This window comes from Scyliorhinus torazame, chromosome 16, assembly GCF_047496885.1.
Source record: "Scyliorhinus torazame isolate Kashiwa2021f chromosome 16, sScyTor2.1, whole genome shotgun sequence".
NCBI lineage: Eukaryota > Metazoa > Chordata > Chondrichthyes > Carcharhiniformes > Scyliorhinidae > Scyliorhinus > Scyliorhinus torazame.
This window is the reverse complement of record NC_092722.1, coordinates 22,753,696-22,772,842: the sequence shown is the minus strand read 5'-3', so window position 1 is coordinate 22,772,842 and position 19,147 is coordinate 22,753,696. Positions and strand designations below refer to the sequence as shown.

The 19,147-nt window shown below is 51.0% G+C and overlaps 1 protein-coding gene across 5 annotated transcripts in view; it reads left to right on the top strand.

Annotated features, from left to right (window-relative positions):
- The window catches only part of camta1a (calmodulin binding transcription activator 1a), an 840,747-nt gene that overhangs the window by 469,298 nt on the left and 352,302 nt on the right, over positions 1-19,147 (top strand). For 4 of the 5 annotated variants that reach the window (XM_072478068.1, XM_072478069.1, XM_072478067.1 and 1 more), the window contains exon 4: positions 11,183-11,323. The exons of the other annotated variant lie outside the window; for it this stretch is intronic. In XM_072478068.1, the coding sequence (XP_072334169.1) occupies positions 11,183-11,323 (141 nt within the window). The remainder of the gene's footprint in view (positions 1-11,182; positions 11,324-19,147) is intronic. 5 annotated transcript variants of the gene reach the window in all.

Sequence of the window (19,147 nt, the reverse complement as noted above, 5' to 3'; positions counted from 1 at the left end):
TAACCTGTGTTGTATCTGCCCTGAGAACGTATGTGCTGATGAAGAGGGTAGGTTTTTGAGGAACTGCAAATAGAAATTGATTCTACTCTACAAAAGTATTATGGTCCAGATCAGAACTCAATTTTGGTTAAATTCCCTGATTAGAACCCAACTATTTGCATTTGGTAAAACTGTGAGGAAATGTTTCTGCACCGCAGGAGTGATAACACTGACCTGTAGACAGCTTTTATATTAAAACAAACTTTAATTGAATACAGAATTAAGCACATCAGCAACAAATAAATAGCTTATGGTTAACAATTACAACATGTTTACCTGCTTCCAGAAACCTACCTCTACATTCCAATTAAGCAAACCCATATATTTCAAATGCTACTTATGTATACAGTTACCAATCAGGTTTTACTTGCTTATCTAGGTGCAGAGCCTTTAGAGAGAAAAGTGTTTTTAGGACCAAGCTGAAATGCCTCTTTTCAGCTTAGAGCCCTGGAAGCAACTCTTTTGTCCAGACAGACCTGGCTCCTCCGATTAGCTACACCAGCTGCACTCAAAGCACACAGCATTCTTTTGTCTCTTATTGCAAGGTGTGTCTTGATTTGTTTAGCCAGACTCAAACTGTTACAACATTACATTAGCTCTCTATCTGCAAACAGAAAAAAATGGGTTTTTATATATCTTTGCAAATTGCTGATTACCTCACTTTAAATCACACCTCCAGCAGACATACAGTCTGTGTGCATTCTAACCCAGGGTTTAAGAATATTACTGCAAAGGTCCAAACTATAAAGTGTGACAATTTCTTAAATTCATCACAAAAGCATCAAAGAAAAATCTCTGACTAAAGGAAAACAAATTCACCAATAGTAAAACCTGCCAGGGGTAGCATGTGCACGTGAGGAGAATTGCAGAGAATTAATTGTAAACTATTAGCAAGGCGTCAAAATAAAATATTCTTGTTGTAAACTGTAATTAATGTAAGAAATTTCCACAAATTTAGTGTAGATTTTCTGTCTCACTGTTCATTGGTTTTGTAAATGGCTGCGAGCAATGAGAGATTGTTTGAGCAACCATGTCCTACAACACAGGGTTTTTATTGATTTTCTGTCACCAATTTCCTGAGCTGACTCATGTCTCATTTCTCCTGAATACATTGACTCTTACTTGGGTACAGCGCCACAAGTGCAAACTACCCAGCACGGGTTCCTTCTCCGGGTGTCCTGTTCCTTCAGGTGGGTACCCGGCCAACCAACATCCATGGGACTGTGCCCCGGCCTGAGTCATCACCTTCAGGAGTGGAGGGAGGGCATCGGTCACCCTTTCTGCCCATCGAGCGGGGAAGCTGTCGGTCAGGATCTTGCGCCAGCTGGGCACGAGGGAGTTACCAGCTGAGCCCAGGCCGGAATGCAGGCTGCTTCGTGAGGGTGCTACACACTCAGGCAGGGTGGAAGAGTGTCTCTGTGGAACAAACACGTCCATTTCTAAACCAGTTCAATTTGTGAGTGAGATATTGGAACAGGACTAAAACATTTAGCCCCTGGAGCTCTGCCATTGGGCGGCACAGTGGTTAGCACTGCTGCCTCACAGCGCCAGGGTCCCAGGTTCGATTCCAGGCTTGGGGAACTCTCTGTGCAGAGTCTGCACGTTCTCCCCGTGTCTGCATGGGTTTCCTCCGGGTGCTCCGGTTTCCCCCCACGGTCTAAAGATGTGCCGGTTAGGTGGATTGGCTGTTCTAAATTGCCCCTTAGTGTGCAAAGAAGTGCGGGTTAGCTGGGGTTATAGGGTTATGGAGTTAGGGCAGGGGAGTGGGCTTATGTAGGGTGCTCTTTCGGAGGGTTGGTGCAGACTCGATGGGTTGAATTGCCTCCTTCTGCACTGTAAGGGTTCCATTCACCTAACATTTATGTGGAGCCTTTCACATAAATGTTAGCGCTTTATCGCCGATCGTGTACTTTTAAAGCATACTGACTATTGCAACGTTGGAAACATATCAGCCAATTTGAGCACAGCAAGCTCCCACAAACTTCCATGATAACGTCCAGATCATCAGTTTGCGTAAATCTTAATTGAGAAATAAATACTGGCCAGGTCATTGGGAATCCCCTGCTCTGCTTCAAAATAGCGCCTTGGCATATTTTATATCCCCTGAGAGGGCAAAAGGTGCCTGGGTTTGACATTACATCAGCAAGCGGGTTACCCCTCAGTCCTGCAACTGGAGGCCAGCCTCAATTTTGTGCTGAGGCCTCTGGAGCACAAATCTAGACCACAAACATCTGACGTGAGAGGCAAGGGTGCTACCCATTGAACCACGGCTGATACTTCAGATGAAAATGAATGAAAATCACTTATTGTCACAAGTAGGCTTCAATGAAGTTACTGCGAAAAGCCCCTAGTCGCCACATTCCGGCGCCTGTTCGGGGAGGCTGGTACGGGAATTGAGCCATGTTGCTGGCCTGCTTGAAAAGCCAGCGATTTAGCCCAGTGTGCTAAACCAGCCCCTGAATAGGCCAGATCGAGCTGTCTTAGAGGCCAAGTGTGGAAGACTCTGTAAAAGCAATGGGAAAATATTGACAGAAATAAGGTGATAAAATAAATGCTGCAGGAAGTAATCATCAAATTGGAGAGAATGCGAACGCAGACGTGAAAGGGTGAATTGGGCAGGAACTGAATGCTGTGAAAGTAAGTCACCCCGGTTTGAAAGTTCGATTTCAGCACACAATTTGGGGCTAATTGCTGATTAGCACAACTTGAACTTGCCTGGAGACGCTGAAGCAGAACAAGTTTCAGTTTAGCACTCAAAACTCAGATCGCCAGCAGTTTTCCTGGAGCAGTTTATGCAGACTGCACTCACTGAGGATGGAGCTCATTGCACACAAGAGGCCTGTCTCAGGATAGCGCAGAAATCAAGGGGTATCACAGCCTGTTATGGCAACTGCTCGGCCCAAGACCGCAAGAAATTACACAGAGTCGTGAACACCGCCCAGTCCATCACACGAACCTGCCTCCCATCCATTGACTCCATCTACACTTCCCGCTGCCTGGGGAAAGCGGGCAGCATAATCAAAGACCCCTCCCACCCGGCTTACACACCCTTCCAACTTCCTCCATCGGGCAAGAGATACAAAAGTCTGAGAACACACGCAAACAGAATCAAAAACAGTTTCTTCCCCGCTGTTACCAAACTCCTAAACGACCCTCTGACTAATACTACCCTCCTGTATGCTTCACCCGATGCCAGTGTCTATGTATTGACACCTTGTGTTGCCCTATTATGTATTTTCTTATTATTTTATTTTATTTTCATGTACTAAATGATCTGTTTGAGCTGCTCGCAGAAAATACTTCTCACTGTACCTCGGTACACGTGACAATAAACAAAAATCCAAATCCACATAAACGTTCTCATTAGCGGCACTGGAGATGAAATCCAGAGGGGAAGGGATGTCCTATACTCACAGGGTCAAAGGTCGCTTGTCCTCCTGTCCTCTGCAGAAGCTGCTGCTGCCCCACCCTGGCCTTGCGTACCTCCGCCCCTTCCACCGGGAGAACAACACCCACTTCATTGGTCCCCCATCCACCACCTTTATCATTCCCTCTCTCCACCACCAAGGCACATTGGCAGCCGCGTGTACCATCTACAAGATGCACTGCAGCAACTCACCAAACTTCCTGAGACAGCACCTTCCAAACCCATGACAGGGGCAGCACGGCAGCATGGTGGATAGCACAATTGCTTCACAGCTCCAGGGTCCCAGGTTCGATTCCGGCTTGGGTCACTGTCTGTGCGGGGTCTGCACATCCTCCCCGTGTGTGCGTGGGTTTCCTCCGGGTGCTCCGGTTTCCTCCCACAGTCCAAAGATGTGCAGGTTAGGTGGATTGGCCACGCTAAATTGCCCTTAGTGTCCAAAATTGCCCATAGTGTTGGGTGGGGTTGCTGGGTTATGGGTGGCGGTGTTAACCTTGGGTAGGGTGCTCTTTCCAAGAGCCGGTGCAGACTCGATGGGCCGAATGGCCTCCTTCTACACTGTAAATTCTATGATCTATGACCACTACCACCTAGAAGGACAAGGGCAGCAGGTACCTGGGAACCTTACCACCTGGAATTGGCACTCCCCATCCTGCCTTGGAAATGCGATCCCGACCCCGGGTCAATGTCCGTGTGGAGTTTGCACGTTCTCCCCGTGTCTGCAAGGGTCTCACCCACACAACCCAAAGCTGTGCAGGGTGGATTGGCCACGCTAAATTGCCTCTTAATTGGAAAAAAGAATTGGGTACTCTAAATTTTTAAAAATCACAGAATCACACAGGCAGAAGAGGCCCTTCGACCCATTGAATCTGCACCAATACGTGAAAAACACCTGACCTGCCTCCCTAATCCCATTTACCAGCAATTGCCCAGAGCCTTGAATGTTATGACGTGCCAAGTGTCATCCAGGTACCTACCCGGCCTCCACCACCCTCCCAGACCATCACCACCCTCTGGGTAAAATGGTTTTTCCTCACATCCCCCCCTTAACCACCCGCCCCTTACCTTGAACATGCGCGGCAGGGTAGCACTGTGGTTAGCACTGTTGCTTCACAGTGCCAGGGTCCCAGGTTCAATTCCCGCTTGGGTCACTGTCTGTGCGGAGTCTACACATTCTCCCCGTGTCTCTGTGGGTTTCCTCCGGGTGCTCCAGTTTCCTCCCACAAGTTCCGAAAGACGTGCTTGTTCGGTAATTTGGACATTCTGAATTCTCCCTCTGTGTACCCGAACAGGCGCTGGAGTGTGGCAACTAGGGGCTTTTCACAGTAACTTCATTGCAGTGTTAATGTGAGCCCACTTGTGACAATGATAGAGATTATTATTATTATTATTACTTGCATCCCCTCGTAACTGACCCTTCAACTGAGGGGAACAGCAATTCCCTATCCACCCTGTCCATGCCCCTCATAATTTTGTACACCTCAATCAGGTCGCCCCCCCCCCAGTTTTCTCTGCTCCAGCTAAATCAACCCAAGCCTATCCAACCTCTTCCCAACGTAAATGTTCCACCCCAGGTTACGTCCTGGTGAATGCTGGCCTAGCCTGTGAATGAATTCATTTTAAAAAAAGGCAATTCCCTGGGAAGATAACGTGGACCGAGCACTTCCTTTCTCCTGGTCACTCCTGTGAGGTAGAGTAAGACAGCACTTCGATAATTTGCAGACAGCATGTTAATATTGTCTTGACAGAATGCCCCAGAAAATCTTGCAGTGTTTCAAATATCTTCTTCAAACCTCCGCCAGCAAGCGAAGAGCACATAAGCAGTGAAGTTGATAAACCTTTAAATAGCGCTCAGAATCTTCAGCAATGACTGGTTTCTTCCAGTCAGCTGGTTGCTCATTGGCGAGGGCATTAGTTCAAATGCGAGCCACCAAAATGTTGTGCAGCCTTGCTGATAAGCATTGGCTGGCATTTTAATTGTCAATCAGCCGCTTAACGATCTTTTGGCCAGTCCTGGTGTAGAATGCAACTCCTTGCTCCAAAGGGGAGTCTGAGCCAGTATTGCAAACTGAGACTTGGTCACCTCTGAAATATCGCGGAAATCGCCTCTGAAGACATGTCCCCAATCAGAAAACATCCTCAGAAAATGCTGCTGGATCCTGTTTTGTATTATCTTTATTTATTATTCTTTTGTAACATGGAATCTCGTGAGCAGCAATTCCTCACACAACACATTAGATATACACGCACCACAGCGGGACCAGAGGCACCCAGACAGCAGGTAAGTTCACTTCACTGGTGGCCGCACACAAGTTCCATTAAACCCAACTTCACCGCTTCTGGCTGTGAGAATTGAACTTAATTCAGTACCAACACCATGAGGATACTGCCCCCTCCTGGTTAGATTCAACAATGGCTGGATCTTTATGAAGGGCAATAATAGTTTTGGCAGCAGCCTGTGAGGCTCAGCTCAGTGATTGCATTTTGATCAGAAATGTGTGTAAATATCAGTGCTGGAATTAGAATGTGTTTTTACATGTAATGATCCCATTGTCAGAGTTGCTGCTTCCCTTCAGTAGAATGTTGCGGGAATTATTTTGTGTCACGCACGCCAAAGGCAATCTTGCCAGATTTACTAAAGCTGGTGGCGAACAATGAGCAGCGCTGGTGCAGAATACAAGTGGGTTTAAATCAAGATAAAACTTTTTTTAAATTTAGAGTACCCAATTCATTTTTTCCGTGGCGAATTTAGCGCGGCCAATCCACCTACCCTGCACATCTTTGGGTTGTGGGGCGAAACCCACGCCAGGATCGAACCTGGGACCTCGGCGCCGAGAGGCAGCATTGCTAACCACTGCGCCACCATGCTGCTCACAAATCAAGACAAAATCTGCCTGAGACCGTAAGGTACTGGAGCATTATTAGGCCATTCGGCCCATCGAGTCTGCTCCGCCATTCGATCGTGGCTGATACGTTCCGCAGCCCCATTCTCCTGCCTTCTCCCCATAACCTCTGATCCCCTTTTCAATCAAGAAATCCCCTTATTAATCAAGAACACCAGATTTATGTTTGAGGTGCCGTCACCTACAGGACTACAGACCAAGAGCTGGATGGTAACATTAGACAGAATAGTTCTTTCTTAGAACATCAGGACTAGGAGCTGGAGTAGGCAATTTAGCCTCTCGAGCCCACTCCACCATTCAATACGAACGTGGCTGATTTCATCATGGCCTCATCTCCACCGACCTGCCCGTTCTCCGTAACCCTTCAACCCATTACCAATTATAAATCTGTCTAACTCCTCCTTAAACCTACTCACAGTCCCAGCATCCACCGCACTCTGGGTAGCGAATTCCACAGATTCATGACCTTTTGGGAGAAGTAGTCTCATTTAAATTTGCTACATTCCAGGTTTCCCATCAAACACGCCCAGGGATCCCACTGTAATGACTCATCAAACATTCCTGGGGGTTCATAGAATCCCTACAGTGCGAATCGAGTCTGCACCTACCTTCCGCAAGAGCACCTTTCCTCGGCCCACTTCCCCCAGACTATCCCTGTAACCCCACCTAATTTGCACATGTTTGTAACCTAAGGGGCAATTTTGCACGTCCAATCCACCTAACCTGCGCATCTTTGGACTGAGAGAGGAAACCCACACAGACACGGGGAGAAAGTGCAAACTCCACACTCTCAGTGACCCAAGGCCGGAATCGAACCCGGGTCCATGGCGCTGTGAGGCAGCAGTGCTAATCACTGCACCGCAGGTTAACAGGCGATGCAGAGAGGTAGACTTGTTAGCGGGACTCATTCTTCCCTCTCACCTCTAAATATACTCGCCTACTCCCCAGGTTTTGTTAAACATCTCATGCACAGGTAGAGTCTCTGAGCCCCCGCTTCTGCTAACCTATGCTGAAAGTGTCTGGATTGGAGTGAATGAATGTGACTCTAGGGCCTCCACCTCAGGCAGTCTGAAATCCTCTCAATGTGAGATTTTCAGTTGTTTGGTTTAAAGACTCTTAAACGCTGGAGAGAGTTTGAGCAGCCTTCCAACCTCAGTCAGAAATTCTTCATCAAACAATTGTGGGCATCCAGAGAGCATCTTTCTTCCCCTGTGATCAATTTTAGCTGCAGTATCACTGGGAAATTTAAAGAAAGCAAAGATTGAGTTGCTTTTCCTTTTCTGGGATACTTTGAACCATTTCTCTCCACATTCCCTCTGGCGCTATGTCAGATTTACTTGTTTTTATTTCTGCTGTGAACGAGCACTCAGTCTGCCCCGGTGGAGGAGATTCCATAGGAGAGCATCGCCCTCTGGTGTCTGTCTCCTGGTGCTGCAACGATTTATAACATTCGTTGGATAATGTCAATCATTGGGCGGCTACAAAATTCCCAAAGCCAACCTGTGATCGATTGCGCCTGGCAAAGCGTCAGACAAATCCTGGTCAAACTAGTTTGTGAATGAGCAGGTTTGTGCCTTGTTTCATTTGATGGATAACAGTGAAAGAAGCAACCGTTGTGATTCTGAAGGGATACGTAGCATCCCAGAGCAGGGATAATATAATAATCGCTTATTGTCACAAGTAGGCTTCAGTGAAGTTACTGTGAAAAGCCCCTAGTCGCCACATCCGGCGCCTGTTCGGGGAGGCCAGTACGGGAATTGAACCCGCGCTGCTGGTCTTGTTCTGCATTACAAGCCAGCTGTTTAGCCCGCTGTGCTAACCCAGCCCCTGGATAACACAGTGTTAGATACAGAATAAAGCTCCCTCTGCACTGTCCTATCATAACCTCCCAGAGCAGATTCAGCACAGGGGTTAGGTAAAGACTAACACTCCCGCTACACTGTTCTAAAGCTTCGCCACTGCCCCAGTCTCAGACATAAGTATCTCAGCTCCACTTTCTCACACCGACCATTCCCTGAGTGAGAGCGCCAATCTGGTTCAAGGTGGTTTTTGAGTTTGGGGAACATCCTCACTTGGAACTGCGACGAGACTGTCCAAGATTCATGGAGGTGTTTTCTAGGCTACAGATAGAAACTGTGATCCCAGGCCTCAAATTTGATGGTCAGTGCACCATCTAACCTTCTTACTTTGAGTGCTTTGGTGCAGGGGTAAGTTGTGAAGGAGTTGGATTCTGCCGGTAACATAGATTCCCCAACGGGATTAAAGTAATTAATTGATTGTGAAGCACCATGGGACATCTTGCGGTTTTAAAAGGCGCTCTATAAATGCAGGTTATTTTTCCTTGCCCTGAGCAATGCAAAGTTACGGGTTTGGAATTTCAGTGGGGATTCTTCAGGGAGTGAAATTCTTTGGTTCAGCGGAATCCCTCAGAAAGTGTGTGGCTACAAACAGCAGCTGACAGCATTCCTCCAGGGTTTCAGAGGAAGGTATGGAATGTCAGTGGGAGAATGCCCTAAATCTGCCCCAAAATACTGAGCAAGGAGGGTGCAATTCAGGAGAAGTCATGATGTCGTCCAGTGGTACCCATATTAAATTGTCACAAGTAGGCTTACATTACAGTGAAGTTACAATGAAAAGCCCCTAGTCGCCACATTCCAGCGCCTGTTCAGGTACACAGAGGGAGAATTCAGAATGCCCAATTCACCTAACCTGCACGTCTTTCGGGATTTGTGGGAGGAAACCGGAGCACCCGGAGGAAACCCATGCAGACACGGGGAGAACGTGCAGACCCCGCACAGACAGTGGCCCAAGCCGGGAATCGAACCTAGGACCCTGGTGCTGTGAAGCAACCGTGCTAACCACTGTGCTACAGTGCCGCCCCCAAGGGCTACCTGGTTCAGGGTCATCAACACACCCCCTGTTTGATGCTTTGAGATATTTTGACCCCATCTGGCAAAGTGGGCTCCGATTGGTCCTTTGGGTTGTAGGGGAGAGTTGAGGGTGGGGGTGGGTGGGTGGGGGTGCTGGGGGGCTAATAAGAGACAGCCTTCCCTAAAACCAGAAGACTCAGGATCTTGATCCATGGGAAGGCTGAGGAGCTAGACAGCAGACCGTGTAACATCTGCATTGGGATGGACTTGCGCAACACCTCATGGAGCATCTGGACAAACCAAGGTAAGACATGCTGGGAAAAGAGGTGGTGCGGTTTGAGTTGAAATGGGAATTCAGTTTACCTTGGCTGCAATATCAGAAAATGGTACATCTCGTATGACCCTCAAGTGTTCTGCTGAACCTTCTTGTCAATTTCCACATGACGCTTAGAGAAACTTCACAAACACCAAAAAATACCAGGAGCCAGAACATCTGCACTCTCTTAATTGACATCAACTTGAATTCTTCCAGTGTTCACTGAACAGTAACAGGCTCTGAACTGACCTCTGAATAAACCCAATGTTTGCTTACCTGCTGTTGGTTTTGACACACTTTCCAGGATATAATATTCCTGATCTTAAAGAGCACTGCATGCTGTAACGTAGGAGCCGGTATTATTTAGGATTTTATATATTTCGATGAGCATGGGGGGTTCATAATGTAGAGCAGCAAAGAGGTCAATCGAAACCGCAGCCACTGTTAGGAGACTGCGCTCTGTTTTGGATGCCTCACTTTAGAAAGGATGTTTTGGGCTGGCACAGGATGCAGTAAGTGATTTACCGAAGTAATATCAGGGAGGAGAGTCTTTAGTTAAGAAATAAACTGGTGTTCAGCTAAAGAGGTTAAATGATGATCTGATAAGTGGGCTCAATTATGAGAGGCTTTGATGAACTTGAATTGATATAGCAGAGACTTGACACAGTAACTATCCTAAGGTGCTTGACACGGGCCACATAAGGAGATATATAAGGGAGACTTGGCCAGAGTATTCGGTTTTAAAGAAATCAGAAATGAGGAGACAGAGGCAGAGATGATTGGGGAGGGAATTTAAGTGCTTCGGGGCTCAAAGCAGTGACACCACAGGTGGCGGGATGAAAATCGGGGATGCACAAGAGCTGGAATTGGAGGAGAACGGGGATCTTGGAAAGTGGTAGGGCTGGAGGAAGCTACAGGGGTAGTGAAAAGGCAAATTCATGAAAGGCTATGAGTGCGGAGCAGGAGTCACTGTAGGTCAGTGAGCACGCAAGGGTGATGAATGAGAGGGACTTGGTCCGTGTGATGTTCATTCAGATTGTGGTGGGCTCCAACTTTACAACCGTGGTTTTTAACAATCAGCAAACCATACCGTGTGCACATCAAAGTTTCATGTATACCCTCCCGATGGGCGAGAATCCCTGCTGGAAGCACGACGTCAGAAAAATAGCCCTGTCTTGGATTGTTCTCCCCTGGCCCTTGAGGGGAATGGGGCAAAAACTCCAGGACCTAAGTCTAACATTACAGTCTACATTGTTCAACGTGGACCAGTTTAGAGTCTCCAGATGGCAATTCAGTTGTGTCACTTGAACTTGGGTCTTAATTGGCTATCTCAGTCTCTAGCTATCTTGATGACCTTCGCTCCCTTTGATAACCAGCTATCAGGTGCAGCTCCCCTGCTGTCAGTCAGCCAGACCCTCCTTCCCTGCCGTTGCCCAGTTTGTTTTTCACAATTTCATGTTGGTCTTTATTCGGACTGGAGCACATTCTGAGCTGCATCCCACCGGATGGGCCTCATCATTCCATGGCCACACAACAACCCCTCCACACCCACCCACCCCCCACCCCCCCCGCAGCTTCCCGGTGAAACGGTGCAAGGTGGTTTCTCATGGTGTCTGCATTTTTCCAACAGTTCATGGCATCAAGTGGACCTGCAGTAATGGGAACACCAGCGCGGGTTTCTCGGTGGAGCAGCTCGTTCAGCAGATCCTGGACAGCCATCAGACCAAGCCACAACCTCGCACTCACAACTGCCTGTGCACCGGCAATCTGGGTAGGATTGACCAGGGGTAACGCTTCCAATTAGCGCGTGGCTCTTAGCGGTTTAAGCTTTTAAAAATATTTTGGGGGGGTCTTATTTTCCATCAAAGTACTCCCCCCAGCCCCCCCCCCCCCCCCCCCCCCCCCCCCCCCCCAGCCACCCACCCCTCCACCCCACCCCATAAGCAGCTGACTCCTTGCTGGAGTATGTCTTCACCAACACCCACCCCGCTGTGCGAGCTGTTCAGCCAATGCAGAGACGAACCCACTCTCGCCCCCCCCCCCCCCCAATCCACTGGGGTGGTGGGGGGGGGGGAGACGGATTCCCTCAAGTTGCCCGATTGCGACAACATGAATGTCCACGTTTGTATTTCTGATGGACTGATCGATGAATTTAGGAGCAGGGAAATTCTGGCCCCACTCCCTCACACGCACAGAGACACCGTCCAATGGGGGTGGGGGGGGGGGGAGTTCGCTGAGGAGCAATCAGGCCTTTTCCTGGACTGCCCCTTTCTCGATCCCAGGTGGAGTTCGGAAACTGAGAGTATTGCCCCCAAATGTTGCACAGAACAAAACTGAGAGGAAGAAACAGGGAACTTTCATTGACGTAGCGCCTTTCATGACCTCAGGATGCTCCCGGGCACTTTGCAGCCAATTAAGTACTTTTGAAGTGTATTCACTGTTATAATCGCGGGAACCCGAGAGCTTATTTGAACACAGCAAGCTCCCACTAACCGCAAGGTGTTATTTTAGCATGCAATCTCGGATCAATATTAACCAAGATATTAGGGACGACTCCCATGCTCTTCTTCAACATAGTGCCTGTGATTCTTTAACATCAATCTGGGAGGGCAGACAGGACCTTGTTTGACATCTCTTCTGAATGACTGCACTTCTGACATTACATTGCCCTCCGACTCAGAGAAACCAATGGTCTGCATGCATTGCATATCACTGCTTTCTCTTGAGACCAGGGAGGGAGTTGCTGGGAGGGGTGTTGTAGTGGGCGGTGAAGAGGCTGGGAGGGAAGAGGTGTGGGGAGGAGGTTTGGGGTGACAGGAGGGTAGGAGGCTGGCAGAAAGGGGAGTGGTGGGGCTGCTGGAGAGATGGAAGGGGGTGTTGGTGGGAGGAGAGAGAGGAATCGGAAGGGGTGGATTGTGGTCAGCAGAACGCAGCAGCAAGCTGATAAAGTGGGCAGGGATATAAAGTGGGCTGTTGAGAGAATGGTTGGTAGGAGCAGCGAGGAGAGGATGGTTGATGAGGGACGGTGAGGAGAGGATGGTTGATGAGGGACTGTGAGGGGAGGATGGTTGATGAGGGACGGTGAGGAGAGGATGGTTGATGAGTGACGGTGAGGAGAGGATGGTTGATGAGGGACTGTGAGGGGAGGATGGTTGATGAGGGACTGTGAGGGGAGGATGGTTGAGGAGGGACGGTGAGGAGAGGATGGTTGATGAGGGACGGTGTGGAGAGGATGGTTGATGAGGGACGGTGAGGGGAGGATGGGTGATGAGGATGGTGAGGAGAGGGTGGTTGATGAGGGACGGTAAGGAGAGGATGGTTCATGAGGGAAGATGAGGAGAGGATGGTTGATGAGGGACGGTGAGGGGAGGATGGTTGATGAGGATGGTGAGGAGAGGATGGTTGATGAGGGACGGTGAGGAGAGGATGGTTCATGAGGGAAGGTGAGGAGAGGATGGTTGATGAGGGACGGTGAGGAGAGGATGGATGATGAGGGACGGTGAGGAGAGGATGGTTAATGAGGGACGGTGAGGGGAGGATGGTTGATGAGGACGGTGAGGAGAGGATGGTTCATGAGGGAAGGTGAGAAGAGGATGGTTGATGAGGGACGATGAGGAGAGGATGGTTGATGAGGGACGGTGAGGGGAGGATGGTTGATGAGGACGGTGAGGAAGAGGATGGTTGATGAGGGACGGTGAGGAGAGGATTGTTGATGAGGACGGTGAGGAGAGGATGGTTGATGAGGGAAGGTGAGGAGAGGATGGTTGATGAGGGAAGGTGAGGAGTGGATGGTTGATGAGGACGGTGAGGAGAGGATGGTTGATGAGGGTCGGTGAGGAGGGTGGTTGATGAGGGACGATGAGGAGAGGATGGTTGATGAGGGACGGTGAGGGGAGGATGGTTGATGAGGATGGTGAGGAGAGGATGGTTGATGAGGGACGGTGAGGATAGGATGGTTGATGAGTGTCGGTGAGGGGTGGATGGTTGATGAGGGACGGTGAGGAGAGGATGGTTGATGAGGGACGGTGAGGATAGGATGGTTGATGAGTGTCGGTGAGGGGTGGATGGTTGATGAGGGACGGTGAGGAGAGGATGGTTGATGAGGACGGTGAGGAGAGGATGGTTGATGAGGGTCGGTGAGGGGAGGATGGTTGATGAGGGAAGGTGAGTAGAGGATGGTTGATGAGGGACGGTGAGGAGAGTATGGTTGATGAGGGACGGTGAGGAGAGGATGGTTGATGAGGGACGGTGAGGGAGGATGGTTGATGAGGATGGTGAGAAGAGGATGGTTGATGAGGGACGGTGAGGAGAGGATGGTTGATGAGGGACGGTGAGGGGAGGATGGTTGATGAGGGACGATGAGGAGAGGATGGTTGATGAGGGATGGTGAGCAGAGGGTGGTTGATGAGGGGCGATGAGGAGAGGATGGTTGATGAGGGACGATGAGGAGAGGATGGTTGATGAGGGGCGATGAGGAGAGGATGGTTGATGAGGGACGGTGAGGAGAGGATTGTTGATGAGGACGGTGAGGAGAGGATGGTTGATGAGGGACGGTGAGGGGAGGATGGTTGATGAGGATGGTGAGAAGAGGATGGTTGATGAGGGACGGTGAGGAGAGGATGGTTGATGAGGGACGGTGAGGAGAGTATGGTTGATGAGGGACGGTGAGGAGAGGATGGTTGATGAGGGACGGTGAGGGAGGATGGTTGATGAGGACGGTGAGAAGAGGATGGTTGATGAGGGACGGTGAGGAGAGGATGGTTGATGAGGGACGGTGAGGGGAGGATGGTTGATGAGGGACGATGAGGAGAGGATGGTTGATGAGGGATGGTGAGCAGAGGGTGGTTGATGAGGGGCGATGAGGAGAGGATGGTTGATGAGGGACGATGAGGAGAGGATGGTTGATGAGGGGCGATGAGGAGAGGATGGTTGATGAGGGACGGTGAGGAGAGGATTGTTGATGAGGACGGTGAGGAGAGGATGGTTGATGAGGGACGGTGAGGGGAGGATGGTTGATGAGGATGGTGAGAAGAGGATGGTTGATGAGGGACGGTGAGGAGAGGATGGTTGATGAGGGACGGTGAGGGGAGGATGGTTGATGAGGGACGATGAGGAGAGGATGGTTGATGAGGGATGTTGAGCAGAGGGTGGTTGATGAGGGACGATGAGGAGAGGATGGTTGATGAGGGACGATGAGGAGAGGATGGTTGATGAGGGAAGGTGAGGAGAGGATGGTTGATGAGGGAAGGTGAGGAGAGGATAGTTGATGAGGACGGTGAGGAGAGGATGGTTGATGAGGGTCGGTGAGGAGGGTGGTTGATGAGGGACGATGAGGAGAGGATGGTTGATGAGGAACGGTGAGGGGAGGATGATTGATGAGGATGGTGAGGAGAGGATGGTTGATGAGGGACGGTGAGGAGAGGATGGTTGATGAGGACGGTGAGGAGAGGATGGCTGATGAGGGTCGGTGAGGGGAGGATGGTTGATGAGGGACGGTGAGGAGAGGATGGTTGATGAGGGACGGTGAGGGTTGGATGGTTCATGAGGGACGGTGAGGAGAGGATGGTTGATGAGGACGGTGAGGAGAGGATGGTTGATGAGTGTCGGTGAGGGGTGAATGGTTGATGAGGGACGGTGAGGAGAGGATGGTTGATGAGGACGGTGAGGAGAGGATGGTTGATGAGGGACGGTGAGGAGAGGATGGTTGATGAGGGTCGGTGAGGAGAGGATGGTTGATGAGGGACGGTGAGGAGAGGATGGTTGATGAGGGACGGTGAGGAGAGGATGGTTGATGAGGGACGGTGAGGAGAGGATGGTTGATGAGGGACGGTGTGGAGAGGATGGTTGATGAGGGACGGTGAGGAGAGGACGGTTGATGAGGGACAGTGAGGAGAGGATGGTTGACGAGGGACGGTGAGGGGAGGATGGGTGATGAGGATGGTGAGGAGAGGGTGGTTGATGAGGGACGGTAAGGAGAGGATGGTTCATGAGGGAAGGTGAGGAGAGGATGGTTGATGAGGGACGGTGAGGGGAGGATGGTTGATGAGGATGGTGAGGAGAGGATGGTTGATGAGGGACGGTGAGGAGAGGATGGTTCATGAGGGAAGGTGAGGAGAGGATGGTTGATGAGGGACGGTGAGGAGAGGATGGATGATGAGGGACGGTGAGGAGAGGATGGTTAATGAGGGACGGTGAGGGGAGGATGGTTGATGAGGACGGTGAGGAGAGGATGGTTCATGAGGGAAGGTGAGAAGAGGATGGTTGATGAGGGACGATGAGGAGAGGATGGTTGATGAGGGACGGTGAGGGGAGGATGGTTGATGAGGACGGTGAGGAAGAGGATGGTTGATGAGGGACGGTGAGGAGAGGGTGGTTGATGAGGGATGATGAGGAGAGGATGGTTGATGAGGGACGATGAGGAGAGGATGGTTGATGAGGGATGGTGAGGAGAGGATGGTTGATGAGGACGGTGAGGAGAGGATGGTCGATGGGGGACTGTGAGGAGAGGATGGTTGATGAGGACGGTGAGGAGAGGGAGGTTGATGAGGGTCGATGAGGAGTGGATGTTTGATGAGTGTCGATGAGGAGAGGATGGTTGATGAGGACGGTGAGGAGAGGGTGGTTGATGAGGATGGTGAGGAGAGGATGGTGATGGGGGACAGTGAGGAGAGGATGGTTGATGAGGGACGGTGAGGAGAGGATGGTTGATGAGGGACGGTGAGGAGAGGACGGTTGATGAGTGACGGTGAGGAGAGGACGGTTGATGGGGGACAGCGAGGAGGGGGTGGTTGATGAGTGACGGTGAGGAGAGGGTGGTTGATGGGGGACGGTGAGGAGAGGATGGTTGATGAGGACGGTGAGGAGAGGATGGTTGATGAGGACGGTGAGGAGAGGATGGTTGATGAGGGACAGTGAGGAGAGGATGGTTGATGAGGGACGGTGAGGGGTGGATGGTTGATGAGGACGGTGAGGAGAGGATGGTTGATGAGGACGGTGAGGAGAGGGAGGTTGATGAAGACGGTGAGGAGGGGGTGGTTGATGAGGACGGTGAGGGGTGGATGGTTGATGAGGACGGTGAGGAGAGGATGATTGATGAGGTTGATGAGGAGAGGATGGTTGATGAGGGTCAATGAGGGGTGGATGGTTGATGAGGGACGATGAGGGGAGGATGGTTGATGAGGGACGGTGAGGAGAGGATGATTGATGAGGTCGATGAGGAGAGGATGGTTGATGAGGGTCGATGAGGGGAGGATGGTTGATGAGGGATGGTGAGGAGAGGGTGGTTGATGAGGGACGGTGAGGAGAGGATGGTGGATGAGGACGGTGAGGAGAGGATAGTTGATGAGGGACGGTGAGGAGAGGGTGGTTGATGAGGGACGGTGAGGAAAGGATGGTTGATGAGGGACGGTGAGGAGAGGATGGTTGATGGGGGTCGGTGAGGAGAGGGTGGTTGATGAGGGACGGTGAGGAGAGGGTGGTTGATGAGGACGGTGAGGAGAGGATGGTTGATGAGGACGGTAAGGAGAGGATGGTTGATGGGGGTCGGTGAGGGCTGGATGGTTGATGAGGGACGGAGAGGAGAGGATGGTTGATGAGGGACGGCGAGGTGAGGACGGTGAGGAGAGGGTGGTTGATGAGGGACGGTGAGGAGAGGGTGGTTGGTGAGGGTCGATGAGGAGAGGATGGTTGATGAGGGTCGGTGAGGGGAGGATGGTTGATGAGGGACGGTGAGGAGTGGATGGTTGATGAGGACGGTGAGGAGAGGATGGTTGATGAGGATGGTGAGGACAGGATGGTTGATGGGGATCGGTGAGGGGTGGATGGTTGATGAGGGACGGTGAGGAGAGGATGGTTGATGAGGGACGGTGAGGAGAGGATGGTTGATGAGGACGGTGAGGAGAGGGTGGTTGATGAGGGTCGATGAGGAGAGGATGGTTGATGAGGGTCGGTGAGGGGAGGATGGTTGATGAGGGACGGTGAGGAGAGGATGGTTGATGAGTACGGTGAGGAATGGGTGGTTGATGAGGACCGTGAGGAGAGGATGGTTGATGAGGGACGGTGAGGAGAGGATGGTTGATGAGGACGGTGAGGGGAGGATGGTTGATGAGGGTCGGTGAGGGGAGGATGGTTGATGAGGGACGGTGAGGAGAGGATGGTTGATGAGGACGGTGAGGAGAGGGTGGTTGATGAGGACGGTGAGGAGAGGATGGTTGATGGGGGACAGTGAGGAGATTGTGGTTGATGGGGGACGGTGAGGAGAGGACGGTTGATGGGGGACAGTGAGGAGAGGGTGGTTGATGAGTGACGGTGAGGTGAGGACGGTTGATGGGGGACAGTGAGGAGGGGTGGTTGATGAGTGACGGTGAGGAGAGGATGGTTGATGGGGGACGGTGAGGAGAGGACGGTTGATGAGTGACGGTGAGGAGAGGATGGTTGATGAGTGACGGTGAGGAGAGGACGGTTGATGGGGGACAGTGAGGAGGGGGTGTTTGATGAGTGACGGTGAGGAGAGGATGGTTGATGGGGGACGGTGAGGAGAGGATGGTTGATGAGGGAAGGTGAGGAGAGGATGGTTGATGGGGGACGGTGAGGAGAGGACGGTTGATGGGGGACGGTGAGGAGAGGACGGTTGATGGGGGACGGTGAGGAGAGGGTGGTTGATGAGTGACGGTGAGGAGAGGATGGTTCATGGGGGACGGTGAGGAGAGGGTGGTTGATGGGGGACGGTGAGGAGAGGATGGTTGATGAGGGAAGGTGAGGAGAGGATGGTTGATGGGGGACGGTGAGGAGAGGACGGTTGATGGGGGACGGTGAGGAGAGGACGGTTGATGGGGGACGGTGAGGAGAGGGTGGTTGATGAGTGACGGTGAGGAGAGGATGGTTCATGGGGGACGGTGAGGAGAGGGTGGTTGATGGGGGACGGTGAGGAGAGGGTGGTTGATGAGTGACGGTGAGGAGAGGATGGTTGATGGGGGACGGTGAGGAGAGGGTGGTTGATGGGGGACGGTGAGGAGAGGACGGTTGATGGGGGACGGTGAGGAGAGGACGGTTGATGGGGGACGGTGAGGGAGGGTGGTTGATGGGGTACAGTGAGGAGAGGGCGGTTGATGAGGGTCGATGAGGGGAGGATGGTTGATGAGGGACGGTTGTTTTTGGAGTAGATAAGCATCCCTGTGTCAATGAGCATTAACCGGTGTAAGATACAACTTTTATCCACCGTCACATCCAGGAACAACTACTGACTGTCTCTTTGATAAAAACGCATTATACATAAATTCTTTAGATACTGGCCAGCATCGGATAGATCTTATTATAGCTTATTCCTCAAATCGGTCGGGTTGCTCAACATTGAATATCAGCCACGATGTGGAGATGCCGGCGTTGGACTGGGGCACAGTAAGAAGTCTTACACCAGGTTAAAGTCGAACAGGTTTGTTTGGAATCACGAGCTTTCGGAGCGCAGCTTGCCCGATGAAGGAGCTGTGCTCCGAAAGCTCGTGATTCCACACAAATCAGTCAAATATCAGGTTTCACAATTTTATTCAGCATTCAGTTACATCCAATTGTAAGTAATCGTACACTTTAGAAAGCCGTA